Raw genomic sequence first — 27041 nt, 5'->3', positions numbered from 1 at the left:
CGAATTTCTGTATAGCTGTTGCAGACAGTTCAGACATGAGATCACAAATCTGATTTTTGTAAGTTTGTTTTAGACCAGTTTGAACTCTTATCTTGAAATGAGATACATATCCTAACAGTCTCATGATGTAAAACATATACAATACAGCAGTTGCACTAACAAACATTGATTAAGAAATAAATCTTAAAATTAGTTACATTTTTAAGAAATACCGTAATATTATCAAAGCTCTGTATAGAGAAGCATAAAATTATTTATGTTGCAAATATTCCAGGGAAGTGATGGACTGCATCCTCTCTTACCAAGAACCCGCTTTACTGGATGTTCTCTCTAGTTGTAACTTCAGGAATTGATCAAAAGTTATGTTAAATGAAACAGTTAACTGGTTAAATATTCTATTAATGATTTACATTGTGTGTCAATTATTACTGTATGAAGTAACAGCATTCTGCTGTCATTATACTTCCTGATCCAATCTAAAAGTGTAATCTCTGTTCTCTACTTTTACTTTTTCAGGAGAACTGCTAACTCCTGTTTGCTGGAGTCAGCTTCTTTGCTGGCTTGGCAGGAAATGACACAAAGCACTCCACAGTCATATTCTTCTTGGAGTGGTCTGCACAATTAAGAAAACAACTCCCTGTACGTTGCTACTTAAAACATCTTCAAACACAGAAACTCAAGGCAGAAAATAGTATGAGTTTACTAGTAGAAGATACAGATGCTGCTTTGCTGCTCAGTTTCCTACAGTATCCCAAAGATCCAAGTTTGGATCTGCTTCTATTACTGCACATTATACTTGTGTCATTGACTAGTATTTAATTAATTTTAGAAGGGGTGTAGGGATACTTAATTTTTTTCAAGATGAAACACTTAAAAAAAAAAAGCCTGCATTCTTTCTTTCACTGTGTTTTGTAGCTGACATTAAATAACAATCTCCTTGAGGAAACTTGTGTTTACACATATGATGACACAAGTATAGATTTTTATGATAAATAATAAGAAATATTTTTCAAGTGTTCAGGATTAAAGATATTCAGCTTGCATATGCAAAATATTACTATGCCCAATGTTTCCATTGTTCCCAAGGTAGTCCTGCAATGCTGAATAGATGTGAAAACAAATAATTCAATGGGATTCCTAAAGCAGCCAAGATTTTTATTGAAAAATCTGCCATCTGTCTTACACTACTGTGGCCAGAATCTTCATCAGCTGTCTGATGATGAAATTTAAATTAAGAGTATATATGAATGCAAAAATAATATTTTAGAGTTTTGGATATACAGATGTAAACAGATATACAGATATATACAATGACTTGGCTATACAGACATATACAAGTACCAAAAAAATTTCTATTATAGAGTGAACTTTAATTCAAGGATGAGATACTTTGCACATATAAATATGGGTCAGCAATCTTTAAACTACTAAATGTTAATAACGAAGGCAGGCATTCCTATTGCCCATATATGCCCCTATCCACACCACAGGCTGTAAGCTACAGTTGTGGCAAAACTACCATTAAAATGTACAAAGGCAAAAAACAACAGAAAGTGAAACATTCAAAATTAATGTAAGAGAATATTATTCTGCCTTTATTCCTGGCAGCTGAAGCTCATATACTTTTTAATAATGTGAAAAGTTATCTAAAATTTGGCAGTATCTCCAAGTAATCATTTTCATGAAAAACATTACAAACTTGTTTTTCATTGAGCTGGAAGAATAATTACTGTCAACAAAAAATGAAATGTTGTAGTGCACAACATGACCTTGTACAATAAAAGTGTTTTAAATGGCAATAAACACAGTCTGGGGAAATGTGATGGTGGTTTTGCTACACTATATCTGTGAGGGTTCTACTTATGTATAGTAATGACAAATTATCATTTCAATTTGTCATGTCAGGTTCCTGTCAAACAAAAGGCAGGTTGAACACCAGGGATTACAACGAAAACTTCAGTAATATTGATCATACCAAGAAAAATAGTAATGAACCACGGCTTTTTCCAGCCAGCTGTATTATCCCAAGCCCACTAAAATTTCATTAGAAGAACAGCAAAATTATTAAATTGCACTGTTGCAACCATTTCAATATCTTTACCTCAATTCCACAAAAAAAAAAAAAATCCAAGAACACATTTTGAATTAAAAAATGTCTGTTCTTGGTAAAATGTCTTGATTATGTTTTTTCAATGATGAGTTATTGCATAGGTGTAACTAGATTACCATTATTACAGTGTTGAAATATTACAGCTTTAAATGAAGAAAATACTAAAATGTTATATTGGCACTATTGAAAAAAAATGTAGATTCACAACAATTATTCACTACAATTCTGTCTCTGTCTTCCTCAAAGATTATCAGTTTCTTTTATGTACCTGTAGTCTTAACTTTTTGATATCTAACCTTGAATTTTATCATTGGGTTTAATTTTACAATGTTCTAGATCACCCTGTAGGATTCTGCTGCTATTTCATCTTCTTTACCACTTCAGCGTTTTCTTAATTTCATTTAAAAACTATCTGTCAGAGCCTTCTTTTACTCTCCAAACTCTGTTTACACAATAATAAAATAATGTGACATCCTCCTAGAAATACTTACATTGGAGGTACTCTACCAGAAATCAGCTGAAATTAGTTTTTGACATTGTCAGGTAGATCTTCACTAGTTTAAATTTACTAAATCAGAGTATTATATAGATAAAAGTCAAACAGCTCAAGCAATGGGACGACTAAAATGGGAAGAACTTGTTAGCCACCTTTATTATCTCATTCAAAAACAATATTAAATATATAAATGTGAAAAGAAAAATAAAGAGGGTGGATATATCAGCAAGTATCAATCAAGATATGCTGCACATCCCACAGAAGACTGTTAAAGAAAAAACTCACACAGGAGCATTTCTTCAAAGAGAGTAATCATCAACAAAGCTTTGCAAGGTAGTATTCTTCAAACCTTTGAATAGTGCAACATCACCTTAGCTGTCCATTTTGAAGTATCTCATCCTCTGAGTACTAAGATTTCTAAATTGCACTACAATAAAAATATTATTTTAGATTAACCTAATTGAACTACAAATTACAATTTGTGTTATCATTTCCATCAGACAGTATTCAGCATCCTTTCCCTTCTCTAGGGAAACACACAATCTCGAGTGCTTAAGGAAATATGAGTCATACAATAGGCTGTCTTCTAAAGAGCTGCACATATGAGTTTACTGTAAAAAAATATTAGAATTCGGTGTTCTACAGACTTCTACCACTACATATACATTGTATCATCACTCGTCCATAGAACCTTAATATTAAATTATAGAAATTTTCTATTGCCTACATGATGGTATCTAAGGTACCAGGCAAAGTAACATTTTGATGAAAACTATAAAAGGCCTGGGCAAAACCCACAGCTGTATCTCATTTCACTGTTCAGTATTTCACAGTTTTATGATATACCCTGCTATGGGATATCTAGATCGACATGTAAGTCACAGGGTTTTCATTAGCCTTTCAATTTACAGAAGGTGGTAGAGCAGAATTTAAGCTAACTAACCTAGTTAGAGAAGTAACCTCTGCCTCCAAAGGTGTCTTCCTCTGTAGTTGGAAGCCTAGAAAGTTTTTCTCAGGAGACTTGCAGAATTTGGGTTGGTTTTTTTTTTAAACAATACAGTAGGTAAATTGATTTTATAAAAAGCAAAATAATGAAAGGCATACCACCAAGTTAGGTACTTCCTCTCTATCAGACAGCACACCTTCTCCCTGTATTACATAGAATACCCCACACTAGATATGACCAAATCATTTAGCAAAACAGGTAAGTGTTCTCTACAAACACACAACTATAGTTCACAACATTTTATAAAAAACATATCTTGTGACAAAAAAAACAAAACAAAAAACCCCAAAAACATCAAAACCCAAAAAAACCACAGGAGTACACACTGGATATTATAATATACTTAGATTTTGGAAAATGGAAACTTTTTTAAAGCTATTCATCATCTTGGAAACTTTATCCTTTAATTAAGAGCACTTCAGAGTAAACAGCTAGAGTGGGGGGTTTCATTGTCAATTCTGCATTAAGTAGCAAGGAAGTGAAGAGTGACCATAGCTGACTATCAAACAACAAGGTATATAATTCAGAAAACAAAACACATTCATAGATTGCAAAACTGTCAATTCACCTGCTTTTTGAAAGAAGTTCTGTCTTTCTCACAAAACTGGGGGAAAACACTGAGGAACAAATTCTCATCACCATATTCAAATTGGACTGGACTTAGAGCTTCATTTCTTATATGTAGAGCCATATATAAATTGAGTAATAGGTAACTTGCCATATAATTAATGATTGAATAATAGGTAGATTGACAGAACTTGTGTTTGATAGCCATTCTCTGGGTAGATCTCTTTCATAGTCTCTAAGGTGAAAACTTAGACCTGATGGATGTTCCCGTGTTCTGTTTCCAGTTTCAGTTTCCAGTTTATTTGTAGGAATTACCACTTTATGAGAAAGTAATAAAGATTCCCCTCTTTCTTTCTCATCACTTTTTATTCCAAATAATGAAAGCAGGAATAGAGAAAATCCCAAAATATCCCAAATTTACAAGAACTTAATTTTACAACTGTATCTATCAAACCTGTTATTTATACAGCGATGGCAAGAATAAATTATATATATGGAATTTGAGATTGATCCCTAAGGAAAATATTGGTTTTTCTAAATATTGGTTTCCTATTCAGTGAAAGTGTAGAATATTTATGTCTGTTAAACCAAATTCTCTATAAAGTGGCTACTTTATTTCAATTTCTTCCTAATATATTTTCTCACGTGCAATAAAATAATCTCCATTTTATTAAGGTGTCATAGACATAATTAATGTACATTGCTTAGTCTCACGACATTTTATATTTAATCTGCTATTACTAACTCTGTAATTTTCATTATGTTCTAAACAAAGAGAAAGTAGAATGTCCCTGCTTCATGCAGAAACAGACAATGAAAGCAGTGCAATTACTCTTAATAGTAACACAGAACAACTGTTTGTACAGACATTTAACTCACATTTACAACCTCTCTGTTGCTGGTCTCTTCATATTCTTTCAATAAATCATCAGAATCGCACAAACACATGAGTGTTCATATAATACATATACATGTACCAGTATTATATATTCACATAAATGTAAGAACATTAATATTAAATGTGAATATTAAAAAATATTAATATTAAAAAAAATCTTGCCAAGCCTGTCTACCCAAATATTATATATTACAAGATTCACTGTATTGAAAATTATCTCAAGGATAAATACTTGTCCAAAATTTCTGACCTTTTTCATTTTTTCATTTGGAAGAATGCAGCATTTCTAAAGGTGAATTAGATTTTATGTGCAGAACAAAGCCCATATGAACAGTACTATACAGAATTGCTATCAGGTATCCAAAGCCGAAATGTCTGTTATTTGCCCATTGTATATAACTATATTAATTGTTGGGAATTAAGCTAATCGATAAGGTTTATACTGCCACTATCACAGTACCAAATTGTTTTCAACCCTAACCTGACAGAAAACGTGGAGTATCATATTCTTCAGTTGCAGTCTTTCCTCAACTATCATCTCCTCACATACCTAGTAGGAAATTATTTTGTGTTAACTCTAAAAGGAACTTTTCTAGAGATTCATCTACACAAAACTTGAATATTATTTTGCACATCATTCCATTTTAGCTGGCAATCTTCATGCAAGTAATTTTTGAACCTTCAAAATGGGAGTTTTGTGAAGGCTTTATGAATAATTGAGGTACTTTTCAGGCTATAGCCTCTGCATGGTGTACTAGAAAAATCTAGGTTTGTAATCCCACTTCATTGTAAATGAGTTACTTGCAGTTCTTTCCCCAGTCAAGTGTAGGGAAATACCCTTTTAATATAACTAAATTAAAATTTAAAAAATTATTAAATTGAAATAAATTACACTTCAATAAACTATATTATACTTGAAATAAATTCTACTTCAATAAGTTGAAATAAATATATATATTATATAAATGAATTACAAATTGAAATAAATCTAATTGTTGCACAAATACCTAATACTTCTCAAAGCACCCCTGAAAAATCAAGTTTACAAATTTCCTCTAATTACTATGATATAAATGTTTTCCAAGAAGGTCTAAAAGTGATGGTTTTGACAAAAAAAGTAGAGGATGTGCCATAATGTGACAAAATGTAGTAGCATGAGAGTTTCATTGTCAAATGGTTGAGTAAGGTAGTTAAGGACAATCATCACCCACATGCTAGTGAAACAACAGACCTTCCTGGCAAAATAAACACAGAGTTTCACTGGAATGCTGAACATGCTATGAAAATATCTGGAGCTATGTTTTTTTTTTACTGATAGATAAATTCTAGACATGCTGGGAGACATCCCTCAGGGCTTTTTTTCACATTTCACTTACAAACAGATAACAGCATAAGTACCATTTCACATTTATCAAAAAATCATGCTATAGGATTCCTACTGAAATACATCATAAACCAAAAATATTTAGAAAAATGAATAGGAAATAAAAGGCATCAAGTACTAGAACATGCATATGATTCAGAGCCTATAGAATTCCCAAAATAAATCCATATGATACAGAAATCCTCTCTACAGGGTTGAGGTTAGATGGTGAAGGATGGTGCAGCCTGGAGAAGACTGAGGGGTGACCCCATTGTAGTTACAACTTCCTTGGGAAGAGAAGAGGAGGGGCAGGCACTGATCTCTTCTCTCTGGTCACCAGTGACAGGACTGAAGCCAGTGAAATGGCCTGAAGTTGTGTCAGAGGAGGTTTAGGAAAGGTTTCTTCATCCAGAGGGAGGGTGGGCACTGGAACAGGCTCCCCAGGGAAGTGGTCACAGCACCAGCCTGACAGAGTTCAAGAAGTGTTTGGACAACGCTCTCCAGCACATGGTGTGATACCTGAGGCGTCCTGCACAGGGCCAGGAGCTGAAGTCAAGGACCCCTTTGGGTCCATTCCAAGTCAGGCTATTCTATGATTCTATTTAACTAAACAAAACTGAACGTAGTTGCTAGGAGCATGAACACATTCTGTAACTGACACTTGCTCAGGACTGTTCTATGCTAGGCAATAGGTGCATACTGAAATGAAAAACTCTTTTTCCAAATATCAGACTTTTCCTAGCCATCTGCAAAGGTACTAACATCCAGATTCTCATTAATTTATATCTGTTTTATTCACATAGAATGCTGCTGCAAAGAAAATTACCTAATCTCCTGTTGTCTTTTCCCCCTTTCTACAGCATCAAATAGAAGCTGCTCCTTTCAAGGTTGGTCATTAGATATTCCCTCCTTATCTACATCTTACCTCCTCTGTGAAAACTCCCACTTGCAAATCAGCTTAGGATATCAACTCACAATTAACACTTGTCAAGTTTTCAAAACAAGTTGGATATGTTCTTCTTACAGCTAGTGAGAAATCCACCAGAGAGTAATTTGCTCAACTAACACATTATTCTACACTGGAGTGATTGATTTTCCTTGATATTTCCAAAAATATTGATAATATTATATATGAATATGACTTCAAGTTATTAAGCCTGACCAGTAAACAATTCAGCATGGGATCAAGTACTGCAGATTTAATTTCAAACCATACATCCTGCCACACATTGATCCTATTCAGATGACAAGTAATATCCACTATTAGCATTTCACAGAAAAAAATCCTCCAATATCAAAAGTAAGGGCTGACATCTGAAACAGCAAAAATATTAAAGTATTTTGAAATAAAAGGTACTTAAGATTAGCACCTGCACCACTTACAGTACACAGAAATTTTACTGGTGTTAAATTTTAATATTTTCCCAAAGGTCAGTCCATTAAGTTCCCTCTAAGTAATTTTTAAAAAGGTTATTTTATCTGATTCCAACACCTTCCCCTCACTCAGATACTCTTCTATTTGTGCCAAGAGGAAAAAGTGTTCACAGATCATACAGAAATTCATAAATCTCAGAAGCATTTTTAAAATCAGTGGAAGCAGAAATGTAAATTCATATAATTTAAAAGCTGTATAGTGCAAGCACTGGAGAAATGCTTTCCTTCTGAGAATGAACATAATCAGAGGGTGATGCTTTTTTGGTATCATCAATATCGATGTAGCATCAATATATTGGTATTTTTCAATTACACTGTTTAGGTAAACACTAAAAACTGATTTATTGTTTTGATCCAATATTCCAAGACACTGCAGCTAAGACATTTGATCCAATATTCCAAGACACTCCACAATTTTAAGTGACAAGAAGGTTTATCTACGGAAGGAAATCTTTTTGTGACACCTTGGAATTCCGATCTAGGCTAAGTTTCCTGTAAGTACTGCCTCCTTTCCTTGCATCTGCAATCCATTCCATATACCTAAATTCTAGAATCTTTTGACTTATTACAGGACAGCTTGATCTTTGGAATGACTCACCACTCCACCTGAGGCTTCAATGCTATCAAAACCAAAGCAATAGTAGCCTAATAATAGATATAGACAGGCTATAAATAACCACTTTTTTTATTGAGTCAGTTTTGAAAGTTATACATGTTTTCTGGCTTCTAAAATTTGATATTGTGTCTCAATAAAAGAATGCTTCATATCACTTTGAATAACCAGCTACATTCTGTTCATGTAAAATTAAATTTATGCAATATATAAGGTACCAGAAATTGGGATTTTTTCCTAAGAAAATTGAGAAAAGTTTGCGCTAGCTTCAAAATGTAACACCTAATAATGTAAAAGTCATAAAATATATCTTACATTTTAAAATTTCCACCTATGTAACATTTCTATTAATCAAAACATAAATTTAAATCTTTTTTATCAACCATATGTTTATTATACTAGCTGTCCTATATAGTAAATAAATTCTATATTTAGAATTTATAAATATTATTAAATCTTAATTTATGTAGGCCAAATATATTTTTTTATCCACCACAGTTTATCCTAGCTCCTTTGGCTGGAACTCTGAAACTAATGGAGAAAAAACAGAGCTCGTGGCCTTTGGAAGACAGGATAGGCAATTCAAGAGCACTACAAAAAGATCACGAGCCTGTATGGAGAGAAAGTTAGAAAGGCCAAAGCCCAGCTAGCACCTAAGCTGGCTAGTGTAGTAAAGGACAACAAAAAATATTTCTAAAAATGCATCAGCAACAAGAAGAGGACCAAGGAGAACTTCCATCCTTGATAGGTGAAAAGGCTGAGGCACTTAATGCCTTCTTTACCTCACTGTTTATTAGTAAGACTTGGTTCTTTGGGCACCCACCCTCTAAACTGGAAGACAGGGACAGGAAGCTGGGTGAAGCCCCCATAATCCAGGAGGAAATGGTCAGCCACATCCTAGACCATTCTGACCTGCACAAGTCTATGGGGCCAGATGGGATCCACGCAGGGGTCCTGGAGGAGCCCACGGAAGTGCTCGCCAGGCCACATTCAAGCATTTATTCACCTGGCATCCTGCTCAGCTGGGCAGGTCACAGTAGACTGGATGTTGGCAAAATTGATGCCCCTCTACAAGAAGGGTCAGAAAGAGGACCTAGGGAACTACTGATCTCAGTCCAGGGAAAGTCAAGGACGAGATCATCTTGAATGTTACCCTACAGCAAGTGCAACCGAACAATCAAGGGGGCTGGGAATAGCCAGCATCAGTTCCATGCCAGGAAAGGCCGCTCCTGTTTGACCAACCTGACCTCATTCTACAACAAAGGAGATCTGCTGAATGGATGAGGGAGAGGTTGCGGATGTTGTCTACCTGGCCTTCAGTAAAGCCTTTCACACCATTTCCTACAGTATCCTTCTTGAGAAACCAGCTGTTCAAGACTTGGATGGATCACTCTTTCCTGGGTCAAAAACTGTCTGTATGGCCAGGCCCAGAGAGAGGAGGTGAACAGACCTATACCCATTTGGAAGCCAGTCACCATTGGTGCTCCCAAGGGGGTCAGTATCAGGGCCAATCCTGGGTAATGTCTTTATTGATCATCTGAACGAGGGGACTGAGTGTGGCCTCAGTCACTCTGCAGATGGTATAGGGTTGGGCAGGACTGTTGATCTGCTGGAAGGCAGGGAGATCCGCAGAAGTATCTGGGCAGGCTGGATCAATGGGCCAAGGCCAATGGTGTGACATTCAACAAGGCTCAGTGCCAAGTCCTGCTCTTGAATCACAAAAACACCAAACACAGCACCACAGGTCTGGGCCAGCACATCTGGAAACCAGTCCAGTGGAAAAGGACCTGGGAGTGCTGGTGACAGCAGCTGAACATGAGCTAACTGACCACCTCCAGTGCTGTGTCCAGGGCTGGGCCCTCACTGCAGGAAAGGCCCTGAGGGGCTGGAGAGAGTCCAGAGAAGGGCAATGGAGCTGGGGCAGGGTCTGGGGCACAAGTGCTGTGAGGAGCAGCTGAGGGAGCTGGGGGTGTTTGTCCTGGAGAAAAGGAGGCTCAGGGGGACCTTATCACTCTCTACAGCTGCCTGAAAGGAGGCTGTGGCCAGGTGGGGGTTGGCTTCTTCTCCTGGGTAGCAAGTGAGAGGACAAGAAGAAATGGTTTGGATATTGGTAGATAATTCTCCACCAAAAGAGTTGTCTCGCATTGTAACAGGCTGCCCAGGGAAGTGACTGAGTCACCATCTCTAGAGATTTTTAAAAGACATGTAGATGTGGCCCTTGGGGACTCAAGTTTAGTGGTGGACTTGGCAGTGCTGGATTAGTAGCTGGACTCAACAATCTTAAGGGCCTTTTGCAATCTAAACAAATCTATGATAAAAATGCAACACTAAAAAGTCTCTGGATTTAATCCAGTTCCTTTCAAATCCACCAAAACAGCATAATCACTGCAGCAGATTTTATTAATGTGGATTTTAGGAATTACTGAAAAAGGAGTTATTTTAACTACAGTTTTCAGAAACACTTTTTAAAGTTTAGAACAGTATTACAGAAATGAAATTATATTCTTTAAGGTGCATAAAATTAAACTTAGGGTGAACCAAATTTAGTAATATTTAAACAACAAAAAGAGACACTAAGTATGTTGAGAAAGATATAATCACAAGTGAAATTAAAGCTGAAAGATCCAGCTGGAAAATTAAGTATTTTGAAAGTAACTTATTTTTTAATCTCTGATAACATCCTTAATGTTAATACAATCCATGTCATAAACTAAAATAGCTATGTAAGTCCTAGAACAATTTCTTAGAAGCAAAGAAATGGGCATTTGTTCAATACACAATCGGTTAATCATCATTATTACCCATAATAAAAGATAAGAAAGCAGAATTCAACATTTCCAAACTATTCAATATCGGTCAGTGTTTCATATGTTTTAATTTCTGCTCAAGACATGCAATTTTACATGTATATCATGGTAACAACTTTGAAAACAGAACATTAATAGTACCTTAGTCTGTTTTTAAGCATATTTTTTCCTGCTGAGGCATACATATTCACAAACATATTTGATTTTCTTACAGAGTTTTCACATATGGGGTAAGAGTTGATCAGCTGCACATATATCCTTTCTTACAGGCAAGAAACTACAAAAGTGGAGATCAGATACTGAAGGACTTACACCTGTTGTGTCAAACTTTTGCACTTATGAAACCAGCAAAAAGCACAGGATGTCCTGGCATCTTTATTTATTTTTCTATTGAAAATGGGGTGTTCTACTCTAGAAGTTGCCACTCACTTTAAACATATTTTTTGCAAACAAGCTATTCCAGGGGGTTTTAAATAATTGCTTGCTAAGTTTGTAATACATTCAACTCTCAGAACATGAAGTTCACATTGAGATATTCGTAATTAATTTTCATTGATTATTTCAATTTAAAATTGTGGAATTTTTTTCCATCTACAAAAATAATCTTTTTTTTCTGAGCAGCAAATTAGGGTAGAACTGGAGAATGAAAAATCTGTAAATAAATTTAAATAAAGTAATAAATTAAATAAAAATTCACACTTCAGTATCTTTGAGCTGGAGTAAGAATGGAGGTAAATTGCTACTAGAATTCTTACTTGACACCCTGCATTTAAAACATGTGTTCAGTCCATCATATCAATTGCTAATGACTGTAAAACCTGCTGTCACAGAGCAGCATCCTGAAAAAGCATTCAGTTTCTTACCTGAATAAAACTATACAGCTAAAAAATGCTAGAACCATTTGAATTTTATCTTGGATAACTCTCTTTTGATTCTCCTTTTTTATTTGGTGAGAAGAGCACACAAGTGATGATGGCTTTGCAATGTTAAGGCTCATATTAAACCAAAAGTCTTTTAGTTCTAACAGAAACATTTTTCCTTAGAAATAAGCTTGTAAAGACAGTAATGCTCTGGGACCTCTTGGTCTTACCACCTCCCTGTTGAAAAGTCCAAAGGGACAAAGTTTACTGAAATTTGCATTTCAATTACCTTATTACACATAGCTCTTGGAAGGGGAAGTAGTCGTGGAAGCAGAAGTATTTATTTTTCACTATCTGGCATGCAGTAAAAATGCATTACCTTAAACTTAATGCAATGTATATAAAGCAAGAACATAAGTGACTAAGTTCTGTAATTTGAAATAAATTTACATCTACTTAAGTGTAATTTTTCAGCTAATATCCAATTTGTGTATCCATAAAAATTTTTGAATATCCTATATTTTGAGGACAGAAAATGCACGCATGTTTCAATCTGCTGATTTGTCTAATTTTCTGTATCAGCTTAATTTCCTAGCTCTTTCAGTTTTGTTACCATCATCTCAAACTAAGTTTTTTTCCTCTGACCTGTGTTTCAAATTACACACCACGTTTCCTTACTCTTATTAAGGGCAGCTATAAATTCAACAAAAGGTAGGTTCTTTAAATTTAGATAGAAACAACTATCTTAATTTGCATTATGGGCACCAAGGTTTTCTAAAACAATACAAAAAAATTTGACATATCTGATAATTTTCTTCTTCCTTCATCTAGTCATTAATTTTTCAACCACACTTACTCTCATTAAAAGTTAAATAGGTCTAAAAAGATTTAATGTTCATTCTGGACAAGTGTATAGAGAACTTTTACAGTTGAAATGTTGCTGATATAATTTTGCTTCTGACAGTGATCCATGTAAGGACTAGTTAGTTGTTTCCATTCATTGGATTATGCTATATTGCTACATTATTAAATAGACATAAGAATTTCATTATTAATAATTTAATTATTTTCTTTATATTTCACCCCAAGAAAAGAGGCACTTCAAGTTACTCCCTTAGATTGTTTCCTTTGAGCATGCATTTCTCAATTAAAAAAACCCAACTAAAAGCAATATTTTATTTTTATACTACCCTGCACTTCTATTACACTAACACTTCTACTACTACTATAGCATCAATGTTTGCCTGTTATTTCAAGAGGACTATCAAGTTCCAAGCTTTTCTTCTAGAGGTTTATAGACTACTAAATGTTGCATCAAAGTTTTACAATCTAACAGGGCTTCCTACAGACCCTATAGTACATGTTACTTGATGTAAATTAAGCTGTTTTGATTATAGGCATTTTTCATGTTTCACAAGCTCAAAGTACTCTATATCTGTTTGGGGATTTGCAAGAACACAGCTGGTAGAAACTGCAGAACTTCAGCATTAGGTAGCAGTTTTATTAAAGAGCATTTCAGATTACTGTGCATTAAAAACCACTTATGATAGACTACTTCCATGCTGCTGGAAAAAAAAATCAATCATCAAACTAGGATAAATATATGAGCCATACTTTGCGTAAAAAAATCTGAATAGGCCTCTGCTTCATGCACATCCAGCACAGAGCTAAAGGTTTGAAACAGTTTTGGACATGTTACATAATGAAAGGAAAGGTATGGGTTAAAAATAGGAAGAATGTAGAAGAAAGGAACTACCAGATTAGACCACCAAAAATGGGGGGAGGGATGGAGAGGAGGGGAATGAAAGAGAGAGAAAGAGAGAGACAGGGGGAGAGAAAATAGAGAGAGAAAGGGAGAGAGACAGAGAGAAAGAAGAAGAGAAAGCAAGAGAAAGCAAGAAAGCAAGCAAGAAAGAAAATATCTGCAACAGGTACAGCTGATTCTGCTATGAGCTCTCTTCCAGCTATGAAATCTCTCATCTTTAGGATTCTAAGCCAATAAATAGATGATATTTTTTGGCATCCAGTATTAGAATTTCTATATAAAAGGTCTGCTATGCCCTTAACAAAAAGTTACTTTGAATGTTGTACAGCCTTTCCAAAAGAAAAATACAACGCTAAGACAAAATCTTCCTTAAATCTAATAGTCTTCAGGAGATCAACACGGGAAGCTAGCTCCTGATCACACGTAACGTTTCTGGCAGTATAAGGTGGGAGGAAAACTACTTTGCTCAGAACAATCTCCTGCCATACATCTAAACTGCTCTGTTGGCTACACAAGGAAAATTTATATTTTCCAGCTGAACACCCTTCCTGTTATTGTTAGCAACTGTTAGTTATAGTCATTAAGCACGACTGCAAATTTATTTATTTCCTAAGGAAAGACAACAAATCACTACAGAGACAGACTGACAGAAGCCAGTGAGAACACTGGCCAAAAAATGGTGAGACTTGACAGACAATTTTAGTGAAGATTTAGTGGTAGGCTCTGTTTCCTCCTATCAATTTCTATCCAATAGCTTTGTTTCTTAGTGTCCTCAGAGTGTTACTAGTTGTTAATGTTATCCATTTCTTTAGCATTTTTTAAGTCACACTAAAGGAAATAGGAAATTCAGGTAAGCATCTGAGTAATTTGTACTTTATGCTATTAAGTATTCCTTACTCACTGATGAAAATAATATAGATCTTTTAATGCAATTCTTGTAATGTTAAATATCCCAGAGACATTTTTCTGCTCACATATGGGAAACCCTACAAACAATGTAAATATATAAAATACCTATTTCAACTGTGAACTGGTTTTATTCTCAGCCAAGCACAGATTATGCCTAAAAATTCCTAGAACATTCCTGCCTAAAACTTTCTAGAACATTCTTGCATAGAGAAATTGACTTGTTGATAATCTAAGGTTTGTAAGTAGAAAGAGGGAAATTATATGAGCATCAGTTCCTGGAACACATATATACATCCAGCCACCCTTTATCCTGTCATTGGATAGGACATTACTAATGTTTTATATTAAGTTCTCTCAGGTGTTTGAGAGAGACAGAGAGAGAGAGACAAGAGCACCCACAAGTGCATCCACAAAAAAGGACCTCAAATCTGTGGTATTTTTTATTCAACATTATAACAGTGAGTAAAACTGTTCAACAGAATGTTTATCATTCCTCCATATACTTTCTCACTAGTAGCATGTCTTTTCACTTCTACAAAAATTCTGTTTCTTGAGAACCTAACTTTGCCTTGCAGTACTTGATGCTATTTAATTTCCTAAGTGGAGAGAAAAAAATAAATAAAAAAAACAGAGGAAGTTTATGAGTTTAACCTAAAATTATGAGTGTAGAGGTAATAATTGAAAACAAAGACAAACAACTAATTACCTTTCCAAAACACAGGAAAGGTTATTTGAATAGCAGCTGCTCTGACTCTCATTACTTTTTATGATCATCTGATGTAAACAAGCACAAATGTGACTACATGTCAAAATATAGGTCTGAAAAACTGTAGTGATAACTGAGTGATGATCATCCAATGGTTTCTCAGTTCCAGAATCAGACATGAGATTTTCACCCCTCTCTTATAACATATCCTAGAAGAGTGGAAAATAAACATTTGCCTCATGAGCTCTGTATTTAACAAAAACTTATTATTAACTGAACCCCTCTAAATTTACAGAGTTGGACTTAATTCTCTGTGACTGAATGTGTTTCAGTTGTCTTTGTGTGTGTGTTCAAATATACATCCAAATAATTCTTGGATGTTTTGAGGTTTTTATTACTCCCCTCATAGATGACCAACCACTCATTTTACACTGCTACTTTTTCATGTTAATATTGCTCTAAGACTTTGGTCCAGGAGGAACAACTAAACCAAGCTAAGCTCTTATCACATATATTTTGAATTTCCTACTTTCAAGTCCTCAAAGGTAGTAGATTTTTGCACTTTTTTCCCCCTCTAGACTTCTCTTGTGAGATAAGCTTATGAGAAGTTTTCTACACTGCACAGTCAAGAACAATTTCTTCCCAGGGAGGCCAAATTTTAAAACATCTTTTGGAAGAGCTTATAATGGCAATGGCAAAAAGAAAAAAGTAATTGGGGTTTCAAAATCCAGTTTGCAATCTCCAATTTTCACGGCATTGTGTCATGAAAACCGAAACCTTAGAATGGCATAACTGAAACCTCAGAATACTGGAGGTAAGAGAAAATCAAGCTCAGCAGTCAGAGCATGGGTTCAAGTATTGGACCAGAGATTTTTGAATGAGGTTTGGTTTTCATTGTTTTAATTTCTGGAATTAGAAAGGTAGATGGATGGCCCAGAGAAAACCATTCCCATCATGCTTACTTTTCCTGCCAGAAGCTGTATAGGCCTTAGATCACCTGGGCCAAGGCAGGAGGAACAAGAGTGGAAATATTCATAACATCTCTGAGAGATATTAAAGTCCTCAACAAACTATTTGATTGGAAATCACAGTGGTATTTTCCTGTCTTTATTTCTCCTGAGTATTCTTGCAGCTGAACTCTCTCCACGAAATCAGAGAGAAGTGATGTTACAGATCCCAGACAAGGAGAGACTGAGGGGATAGTCTATGCAAATTAATCTACCAAAGGAATCAGTCGTTCCTCTCGCTGTGCATGTAATAAATGGCATTGAAAACAACACTAAGAACACTACATTTCCCAGTAGACCTGTGAAATTGCTATTACACATTTGTGAGACTGCACCAAGGGAACTATGCTGCCTCCCTGATCAGAGAATGGATTCAAAGAAGATGGAGTGAGTCTCTTGGAAGTGCACAGTGATATAATGTGAAGCAAAAGATCCAAGTCAGAGCACTGCACATTCTGACTAGATAGTGGAAAAGCATTTTTCCATGGAGTAGTCAAATCCTGAAGCAGTTTGTCCAGAGAGACTGTAGAACCTCCTTTCCTGGGAGTGTTCCTGAACTGAACACTGCACTGGGCAATATGTTCTCAATAGACCTTCTTTGAGCAATGGCTGGACCAAGTGACTTACAGAGGTCCTTTCCAACAAAAATCATTCCATGATTGTATAGTGCTATATATCCATAATTTCTCTTTGGCCCATTCATATTTGTTTGCATGTGCTAAGTCAACTGAGCAGGTGGATTTGTCTTACTTATCATCAGAGTGCGGTTATTTTTCTTTACTGGAAGATACTTTTACTAAAAGATACTTTGCAACTTTGGCACAAATACTGTCATGTAACACTGTAATACAGACCTATTGAAAATAACTGAAAGTAGCCAGGCACATACGTGCAATGGCAGCCACACTACTAAGCTAAAGGGTTAGTTTGACAACTCCACAGAGGGCACACTAAGACATTAGGAAAACACAGGAGATAGGAGAGATACCTCTGAAAAGAATTTGAAGAATGAAAAATATGGGACATGTCCTAGCTACTAACTGCTGTTAGTAATTGCTATTACTAGGCAGCTATTGCCTCCCTCCTGTAATCCTTGCTATATGTGACTTAGGGCCTTCAAGGCCCATCAAGGAAAAGATGCAGGTAACAGGATCAAAATAAACATCAAGAAAATTTAAAATATTATCTGCACATTTTCATTCCTATTATCAAATGTTATTTCCACCTTGTCACCTTTAAATATGCAGTCTAAACACACAATACTATATCTAATTTCTAATTACTGAATCTAGTTTCTTTAGATTACCAGAAGAGCTTTGGATTTGATCCTGAAATGGTGGCAGAACCACTCTATTACCAAAAATAATCCTCTTGTTCTAAGAAATAACCTGTATTCTTGTTCATGAAAATAAACTCATCTCGTCTAGATCTGCTGAATACCTTATACTGATGATGGGGAAGGAACATTGACATTCTTCACATTGGCAAGGACCAACCTACTTTCAGATCATCCTGTCAACTGACACAGAGTGATGTTTCTCCAACACTCTTTTTCATTAATCCTTCGCCTTCCAGTTGCAAGAAATTAATTCTTGGAACTTGTCCATTGAGACAAACTATTTAGCAGCCAAATAGTACCACCTTGCTTTCCTGTATGTCCCCAGCTTCCACTCACACTCATAGTTTTAATATAAATCTCACAGGTTCCCTCCTAGCTCCAAAGTCTTCTCTAAAGGAAGACTACAATGCAGTTAGAATTACTTAACTCTGTTGAAGATGACTTTTAAAGAAATCTACTAAGGTTCTTCTAGCGTTTTACACAAAAGTTCCATCTAAATTACTCTTCAGCTGCGCACCTGCTGTCTCTACATGTTTACAACATCAACTGAGCACCACTGACCTGACACCATGAGCTTGTGTGTCCAGTGGACATCTTCACTAATACTCAAATAATATTGCTATATTAAGGCCCATTTAAAATACATGAATATATTAAACAGTTTTGTTAATAATTTTAAGTAGAACTTCATATAGCCACATCTTTTTTAAAGAGTGTTTAAATCTTGATTATTCTCTGTTTGATTATGAAGAAATTGTTCTGTTAGATTATCAGGTGTATACTTATTAAATTAAGAAATCTGAACCATTCATTCTCAGCAACATTCATATTAAAATATATTTGAATATGTGAATTTTAAAAGCTCATATTTTTACAAGTTCCAGCAGCATGAAAATTAATGCTACTCATATAGTTCAGGTCACACAACTCTAGCAATCAGAAAATGTAAGCCTTTCAAAACATGAAAACAACACCCTTAATAGTCACTTATTTAAAATATTGACAACATGAGATTCTTATTTCATTAATCTCTACAGACAATTAAAAAGAACAGTAATCCAACAATGTTTACTAAGATGTAAAATTTATTTGTGTCTCTGAAGTAGGGATACCATATGCCAATTATCTTAACATCTTGGGTGCTAGTACTATGCAGTAGTAAACAAAGCAATAATACACTGCCAAACACGTAAACAACAAAATTCTAAGTTAGAAACTGCTGCTAAATTTTGAGAGTGTTATTTATGGGCCTGTAAGTTGGAAAACACTCTTCCTTTTTCTTTGTCTGTGTGGAAGAAGGTAAGACATAATAGATGAAGAGGAGCTTTCCAAACCAAGCAGGAGGAAGGAATGGGGCCTAGGATGGAAAGAGGTGTGCATTTTATTGGAGAACCAAACAAATTTGCAAACTAGCTGGTTTTTTTATAGATCCATATGTAGCTACAAAGTCCAAGAGTTAATCTATCTAGATTATTAGAGTGGTGTACAATATCCCAGACTTCAGAAAGTTAAGACACTAATGCATAAACTTCACTTCTTCTCCTAACAGAGAATAAAGCCCCTAGGCAACTGAAATATTATGCTGCATTCAGTTTTGAGAGTTATTCTGGTTTATTAGCTATTATTGGGTGGAATAAGGACAAGATTGACACTTCAAGAAAAATAATCATACTTTAGAACAATCTTCATATGTAAGCAATGCAGTAATGAATTGGTCAGACCGGGTCTCCTACTTGAAAGACAGCTAGTAGATTTGTTTGACAGCAACTAATTTTAATGAAAGTAGTTTTTTAAACTTTTTTTCACTTATGAAATTAGTTTTTTAAACAGACAGCAATAGGGAACAAACACAAGGATTACTGGATTGTAAAACCTAGTGTTGCCTCACCATTGCGTGGATGTTTATGTCTAAACACCAATGAAAAGTTGTTTTTGTGAAATCCTAGGCCAAAACAACACTGGAGATAAAATTTACAGAGGACATATTGTAAAATAATAATTGCCTGGGAAACCTGACAAAAAGAAATTAGGAGACTAAGATTTATTTTAAGTATACAACATCCTGGGAAATTCCACGACTAGTGGAATTAGGACTGATGATGTTTGTTCTCCAATTTTTTCAGTCTGAAATTTCAGTAGTGAAAAATAGAACATAGAAAATGATATGGCAAGATGATTTGACTGACATATGACTAATGGCCTTTAAAAATGCCAGGGTGGGGTTCTCTTTAAACAACTAGCCTGTGTATACAGATCACACAACAGTGCTAATCATGCGTGAAGAGGTACCTGAAATTTATGAAGATAACCACAGTAGCTTAATTTATTACACAGAGTATTTTGTGTTATTGACTAGAAAATTATTTGAGCTGAAGTATTTATTTCTCAGTTCCATGACTACTGTTTATTATTACATAGTTCTTTTTGTTCTGTGATCTAAAAATTCACTTTAGCATGAATCTGTAATTACCCTGTTTCTGTTTTTCTTCTACATAAGAAAAAATATTGTCAGAGAGAGATTAAATGACTGGCACAAGACCACACAGTAAACAACTGGCAAAAACTGTGATCACAGATCACAGATAATCACAGTCGTCTTCTATGACTATCCTGGTTTTTGTGCAGCTCTTGTATATATGAATTCAAAACACCTTCTAATTTAAAAATGCACTAATAATCTTGACTTTTATGCAAAATAAATTAGTCGATGGTGCTGACATATCCCTCTGTATAATGAAATGCTGCTGTATTCCTTGAAGGAGCTACAGCACTGTTCCAAATAAGTTGAGTGCAAAGTTAGTGATGGTTATGAAGAGACAGAGAAAGCATTATAGGAGGGATTATAAGCAGTAGTTAGTATCACAAACTACAAGCACATAGCGTTTTCAACTAATTCAGTTTAGAATCTTTGCTAGCTGATTTTGCCTTTTAAATGTTAGTTCTCTTCAATTTGAATAATAAAGATGTACTAGTCAGTTCTAACTCAAGTAGTAACATATGTAATTTCTCCTTCTCATTTCTTTTGAAAAATACAACTATTACATATTTTTAAGTTCTCTACTAAACTTAAAAGAGAAAATACTTCAAAGTTGAATATTTGGTTTATTAAGTGTCTGTTATGGTTTTCATTGAGGTTTTCAGAAATGCGATATGTGTAGAGTGAAACAAAATAAATTCTGGAAAAACAATTACACAGATGTAATTTTTTGACATTTGAGACATCAGGGTATTATACTACCCCTATCTTTTGATGCATCTTCCATACTTTTATATGCAATTTTCCCCAGTTCTAGACAGTTTTACCCACCGTATTTAGAGAAATTTGAAGTCTTCTCAAATACAAGCTTGTCTCCTTACACCACAATAAATCCAGAGGAAAGGAATCCATTGGAGGAATGTTCTTTTGAAAACAGTTTAAATAGGGGAGAAGTATAAAAATGTCTAAATACGAAAAGGGAACTGCAATACTTCTAAAAGGACAGGTGTCTTTCACAAAAATATTGGAGGTTTTTGCAAATCACTGCTTTTACAAGAATAAGAAGATGTATAAATAGAAGATATTTTTCTTTGCTTTTTATGCAAAAAAAGGGGGGGAGGAAGTAGCAATTGATGGAAACCTTGAAATTAAAGTCCTGGAAAGACCACCCTTTTTTTGATATTTCTTGATTATATTTGTAATGCAATTTGTCACCGTTCACTTTGCGTTTACATACTATAGTTGTTTGCTTCATTCAAGATGTTTTACTGCGAGACTTTATTCTAAGAAAGTAATTTGATAGTGAATTATATTGAACTTCTTCACTCTTCTTTGCTTTACTACTTCCAAAAGGGAAGCACATCTGAAGCATTTTTACTAATCCCATAAAATTAAAATAAAATTCAGTGACCTCAGTTAAGCAGCATGTCTTGTCAAAACAACATTTTTATGCTAATAGAATAGAAATAGACTGAAGATTTAAAAAACAAAAATACTTTTCAAATTGAAGTCTTAATTCCCATTTAAACAGGTGTCATATGAATTGTAATTTAAAATGGCCCTGAAATCCTAATAGAAGAAATAGTATTTGTACTCTCCCTTTCCACCTTGACTTAGTACCCCCTCAATAACTAATCACTTATGGAATAATGCTGAATATATTCAAGCCAACAATTATGATATATAAAAATTAAGCTTTTTTGCCATTACAAAACAGAAAGTCTTAAAGGTCGAAAATACTAGACCCCTAGAGGGTTTTTTTACATAAAAGAAACAGGAATGTATTGAAAAAAGCTTTAAATTGACCATTTGTTAATTTTTGAATCTTATTATTTTTTCTTTCCAATCTTACATGGTGAAAAATTTAACATCATGAACTTCAGACATGAATGAGTTCACAGAAGGGATACAAATGTGCAGCAACAGAATGGCTGTGTGGAAACCAAAGATATTAAAAGACATATTTAAAGATTACATATTTGAAAATATAGTTCTAGTTTACAATTGCTGGATCTCTTTATTTCTTAATTATATATGAAGTTGACATGAAGTTACTGTTAGGCAGAAACAGAGCTAACACTGCCAGAGTATACTCAAGTATGTCTTTTTCAGATTTATGGTCAAGGCTCCATAATAAAGAATGCGGTGTGCACCACAGAAACACACAAAGCAATCTTCATTGAGAAAGGATTCTATTATTTATTCATCAAGCATATCACGCGATAAAAATCTGATTATCCAGGAAATCAAAAATCTACAGAGTCCCTCAGTATCAAGTATTGTCCCTCTGCCCACCATTCTCTCCATAAATCCTTTATTCACAATGTCTGCTTAAAATTCAAGCGCAAGCGTGTGTCTCTCTACTAAAAGGAAGTGGTTCCAGCTACTAAATTTGAAGTCCGAATAATAAATTGATTCTTCAGATTCAACATCTTTCTGATTTGACAGAGAATTTGATTTTAAAACAGATGCCTGTTACAGCCATCAAGGGTAAAATAAGCATTGGTAAGCTACACAGTGAAAAATAAATCCACAGCTCATTTAAAGCGGAACAATAGACTAGTAGATGACGGAGTCCTCCCTCTGGCTAAGAAACCATTAGCCTATTTTCTCAACTAAGCCCATTCAAGCTAACAGGACCCTAACCCTGGATTTGCCAGACTGTCTCCCACCCTCCAGAGCTCTCATTATTTTAACTTTGTGAAAACATCACACGAATCGCGTCCTTCCCGCTCGGCAGCAGCGCTGAAGGTTCCCGGGGAGCGCGGGCAGCTCGAGCGAGGAGGGGCAGCCGGGGAGGCAGCGGAGCGGCGCCGGGCGCAGGGAAGCGCGGCCCCGCTGCCCGCCCCGCTCACGGCTCCGTGCCGGCACAGACGCCGTCCCGCTCCCACCCACGTGTTTCGTGGCCGCTTTTCCACCCACAGACAGGCGTGTACGGGACGACGCGGCGCCGCCCGTGCCCCGGTCACGCCCGCTTCAGGCGAGCCCTGACCGGGGGTTCCTTGCAGCGTCCCAGCCCGGGGTCCGGGTCCCCAGCACGGCTGCGCACCCCGAGCCCACCTCCCTTGCGGAGCCTCCGCAACCGTAGGGTGCCCGTTCCTTATCCTTGCCGCCGGGGGAAGGGAGGCCGATCGGACGGGGGTCCCGCGGTGCCCACCCCTCAGCGGCCGCCGCTGAATCCCGTCCCCGCGGCCGGGAGCGGCGCTCCTCCGCCGCACCCCCCACACGCGCGGCCGGAGCGCTGGGCCAAGCCCTCTCCTACCGTCTGAGTCCCTGGAAGGAGGAGGGCCAGGACATCCGCGATTTTTTCAAGCCGGGCCGGTGGCCGGTCTCCACGGCGTAGGAGGCGCGGTCCATGGCTTGGCAGTAGAGGTACCGCTCCGTGTCGGAGTAGCCACGGTGCCTGACGCGAGCCCCGGCCAGGCAGCGGCCCCGCGACACGGGAGACGGCGGCGGCTGCCCGGGGTGCTGCTGGTGCTGGAGGAACTGGTGCTGTCGCAGCTGCGGTGGGTAGTGCTGATCTTGCCGCCACAGATGCTTCGGGGCTTTGAGACCCCCGCTACCGTCGTTGCCGCCGTCGCTGCCGCTGGGCATCGCGGACAAGCCGCTGCTGCTCTCCGCCTCCATGCTGCCGGCAGTCGGGCCGCGCCGGGCGGGCGGGCGGGCAGGGGCGGCGGCTGCTGCCTTCCTGCGGGCAGCGGCGAGGAAACTGTGCTGAAAAGTTGGACAGCTCCTGCCGCGCCACCCCTCGCCCGACTGTGGGAGCGACTGGGGCAGCCGCGCCGCCGGGTCTTGACTGCTCCGCGGGAGGGGAGGCGGGGAGAGGGGGAGGAGGAGGAGGAGGAGAGGAGGGGCTGGCATCCCGCTCGGAAATATTTAAAGCCAGGCTGGAGCCCGGGCGACGGAGAGTAGACCCCAGAGGGGGCGGTGGTTGGGGGCAGAGAGCGCTGGGATGTGCAGGAGGTGGGAGAATGCGCGACGAGGATGCCGATAGGGCGCGGGGGTGGGCATGGGACCGGGAGCGAATGCGGAGGGGGTCAGTGCCGCTGGTGCTGCAGCCCGCCCCTCCTGAGGCGCCCGTCTCCCTCCCTGAGGCCGCGGCTGCTGGCCGGACAGGCCTCCCTCCGGAGGGACTCTCGCTGCCGGGCGACAGCAGGTGGCAAAGTTGCTCGCGTCCCTGTTCACCGAGAACTTTGAGGTGGGTTAAAAATGGGTTCTCACTACTTAAATTCCCCTTCCCGCCACTCCTTATTTCCTATATGGTGCTTCCAGTTCAGAAATCGTGTTTCCCAACTTGAAACCTTCCCCTGGTCTTGTCTTCGCTGATGAGTAAGCTCCCTCCCTGCAAGGAGTAAGACTGGCTGCAAATCAAGGCGAGGAAGGTTTAATTATAGCGATGCTGAGCCTACTGCTACAGAGCAGCTTTTATATGACATACCACTAGCTTCAGGACTTTGTAACTGCCGCGGGAAAAAATTATTTAAAGTTAAAATCTACAGAAGAGGAACTTTGTACTAAAGAGATCTTTTTAATTAGTTTTACATTTTAAATTCTTTTGTGCCCATGTACAACCAATAATTCACACTGGAAGGGAATTCAATTTTATTAAGTTACCTTTTTTAAAACAAAAATTTATATTTGTTCTGTATGGTAATATTCTAAAATCTAGCAGTTGTTATTCAGAGCAAAATTATAATCTCCACTCTCCTGATAAAATATGAAAAGGATACATGCAAGTGTTCATTTGAAAACTATTAATATGAATTTGCTTCGTCTTTCTATTCTGTTTGCCAGAGTATCAGTACTAAGCAGTACTAATCAGTACTAAGAAAGCATTGCAAAAATGTCTCTCCTACAGTATCTTTACCAAAACATACATTTTTTTCTAATCAGTGTTCATCTACTCATTAGATTGTTCTGATTAGCTTCATGCACAACTTCTACTTCCTCAATCATAAAATTGGTCTTGCCAATCCTTTTCCCTTTCCTTCACAGGTCTGCAATCATCTTAATTCTCATAAATCTCTCTCTGAACTTAATTTTTTATTAATGCAAAAGTACACTTATGAAAATTCTTTAATGTGTTGTTGTACTTTTTTTTTTCCATTCTCCATCTAAAAATCAGCCTTCCTTTCTAAACATACAGTGCTCCTAAAATTAAGACTCACCCTCCAAACTCACACATATAAGATTTTGTTGGGCAAAACTCTCAGCCTGTGTTTCTTTGAGCCATGAGTTCATAGATAATCCTGGTAATCACACACCATCCCTTCAGGTCTTCTCACCTGCCCTAAAAACTGTTCATTTCAGCAAAAATCCCCAAGAAAATAATAAATTGTAATATATATTATTATTACCAGAAAAGAGCAAAAGTAGTACTTCCATTGAAGGAAACTTGGACTGGAGCTCACATTTGTCAAGTTCTAATTCTCCTGCTTTTTATTCAGATATCTAAGACTATTTCCAAGCCAGACATCTTAGATGCTACCATTTTCCCAGCTGTGTCAGGCTGTGGCAGTTTTGACAGCATGTACAGGAGACAAAAATGGGGCAATGAAAAGAGATAGACTCAAGTCAGACAACAGGAGAGAATTATACCCAAAATGTAACTGGGGATAATTTAATCACTGAATATAGGCATATAGGATGCAATTCTGTGAAAAACTCAGAGAAAAGAAATAACTTTTTATCCTTGTTGACCTCCAGAGGAATATTGCAAAGGGACTGTATTTCACATTTGATAGTTCCCTCTACCTTAAAATTAGACAAAACTTCTGTGATCAATTGCGCTATAATTGCACAGAATCACAGAACTGCCATTTAGAAGGGCCTTCATAAGATTGTCCAATCTAACCTCAAGCTCACAATGGGGTTATCATCAATACCAGATTCACATCAGCCACAGCTTTCTCTGAATCTCTGAACCCTTCAACAGAAATTCACCAGCCTCTGTGGATGACCTGCTATGATGCTTCGCCACATCCCTAATGAAGACAATTTTCCTGATGTTCAATCTGAACCTCCCAATCAGGGGACCTTGCCCCTTGTTAAACAGCATGCCGCCACTGACAAGACCTTAAATTTGCTGTCTTTTTCAACTAATCTTCCCATAGCTGCAGGCTGCCTTTAGATTGCCTCTTACCTCCTCCACACCAGACCCAGCAAGCTGTCCCCTCAAGCACTCATCACTGTCACATGCCCTTGGGCCATCCTGGTAGCCTCTTCTGGGTTCCCAGCATTCCCATTCATCCACTGCCTGCAGCCACTTTGGCACATAGTTTGCTTTATTTATGATGAAAAGTGCACTGGTCAGCTTTTATCTACCCTACAGTCCACTAAGGCTCCGAGATCCTTTCCAGTGGGACCATGATCTAGTCAGTCACTTGCCAGTCTCTGCTTCAGGTTATTGTGTGTGGGTGCCAAACTGTAGAGTTCAACATGGGCTCTGGAATCTGCCCCTTCTGGTGATGTACCCCCTGCCAGCCAGATTCTGAAAGACCATTCTCTGCACTTCAGTCCTACCTAACAGCCTGTTCATCCAGTTGAGACTTGCTCAGTTTCAAAACGTAAATGATTTGAGGCATTATTTCAATATCCTTACTAAACTGAAGGTGTGTTACACCCACTGTTCTGTATCCTGAACAGTCTTTTCATAATGGAACACAATCAGGTCAAACACACATTA

At 37.3% G+C, this 27041-nt stretch overlaps 1 protein-coding gene across 1 annotated transcript in view; it reads right to left on the bottom strand.

Annotated features, from left to right (window-relative positions):
* PDE4D (phosphodiesterase 4D) overlaps positions 1–23983 on the bottom strand; it is a 348424-nt gene extending 324441 nt beyond the window's left edge. Inside the window, exon 1 of the mRNA XM_054286110.1 lies at positions 23619–23983. Coding sequence (XP_054142085.1) covers positions 23619–23983 — 365 coding nt within the window. The remainder of the gene's footprint in view (positions 1–23618) is intronic.
* Between the last annotated feature and the right edge of the window lie 3058 nt (positions 23984–27041).

The sequence above is a fragment of the Melozone crissalis genome, unplaced genomic scaffold (genome assembly GCF_028551555.1).
Source record: "Melozone crissalis strain CALT ecotype California unplaced genomic scaffold, PUWL_Pcris_2 ptg000005l_1, whole genome shotgun sequence".
Classification (NCBI taxonomy): domain Eukaryota; kingdom Metazoa; phylum Chordata; class Aves; order Passeriformes; family Passerellidae; genus Melozone; species Melozone crissalis.
The sequence above is the reverse complement of the archived record's forward strand: the minus strand, read 5'-3'. Positions and strand labels throughout refer to the sequence as shown.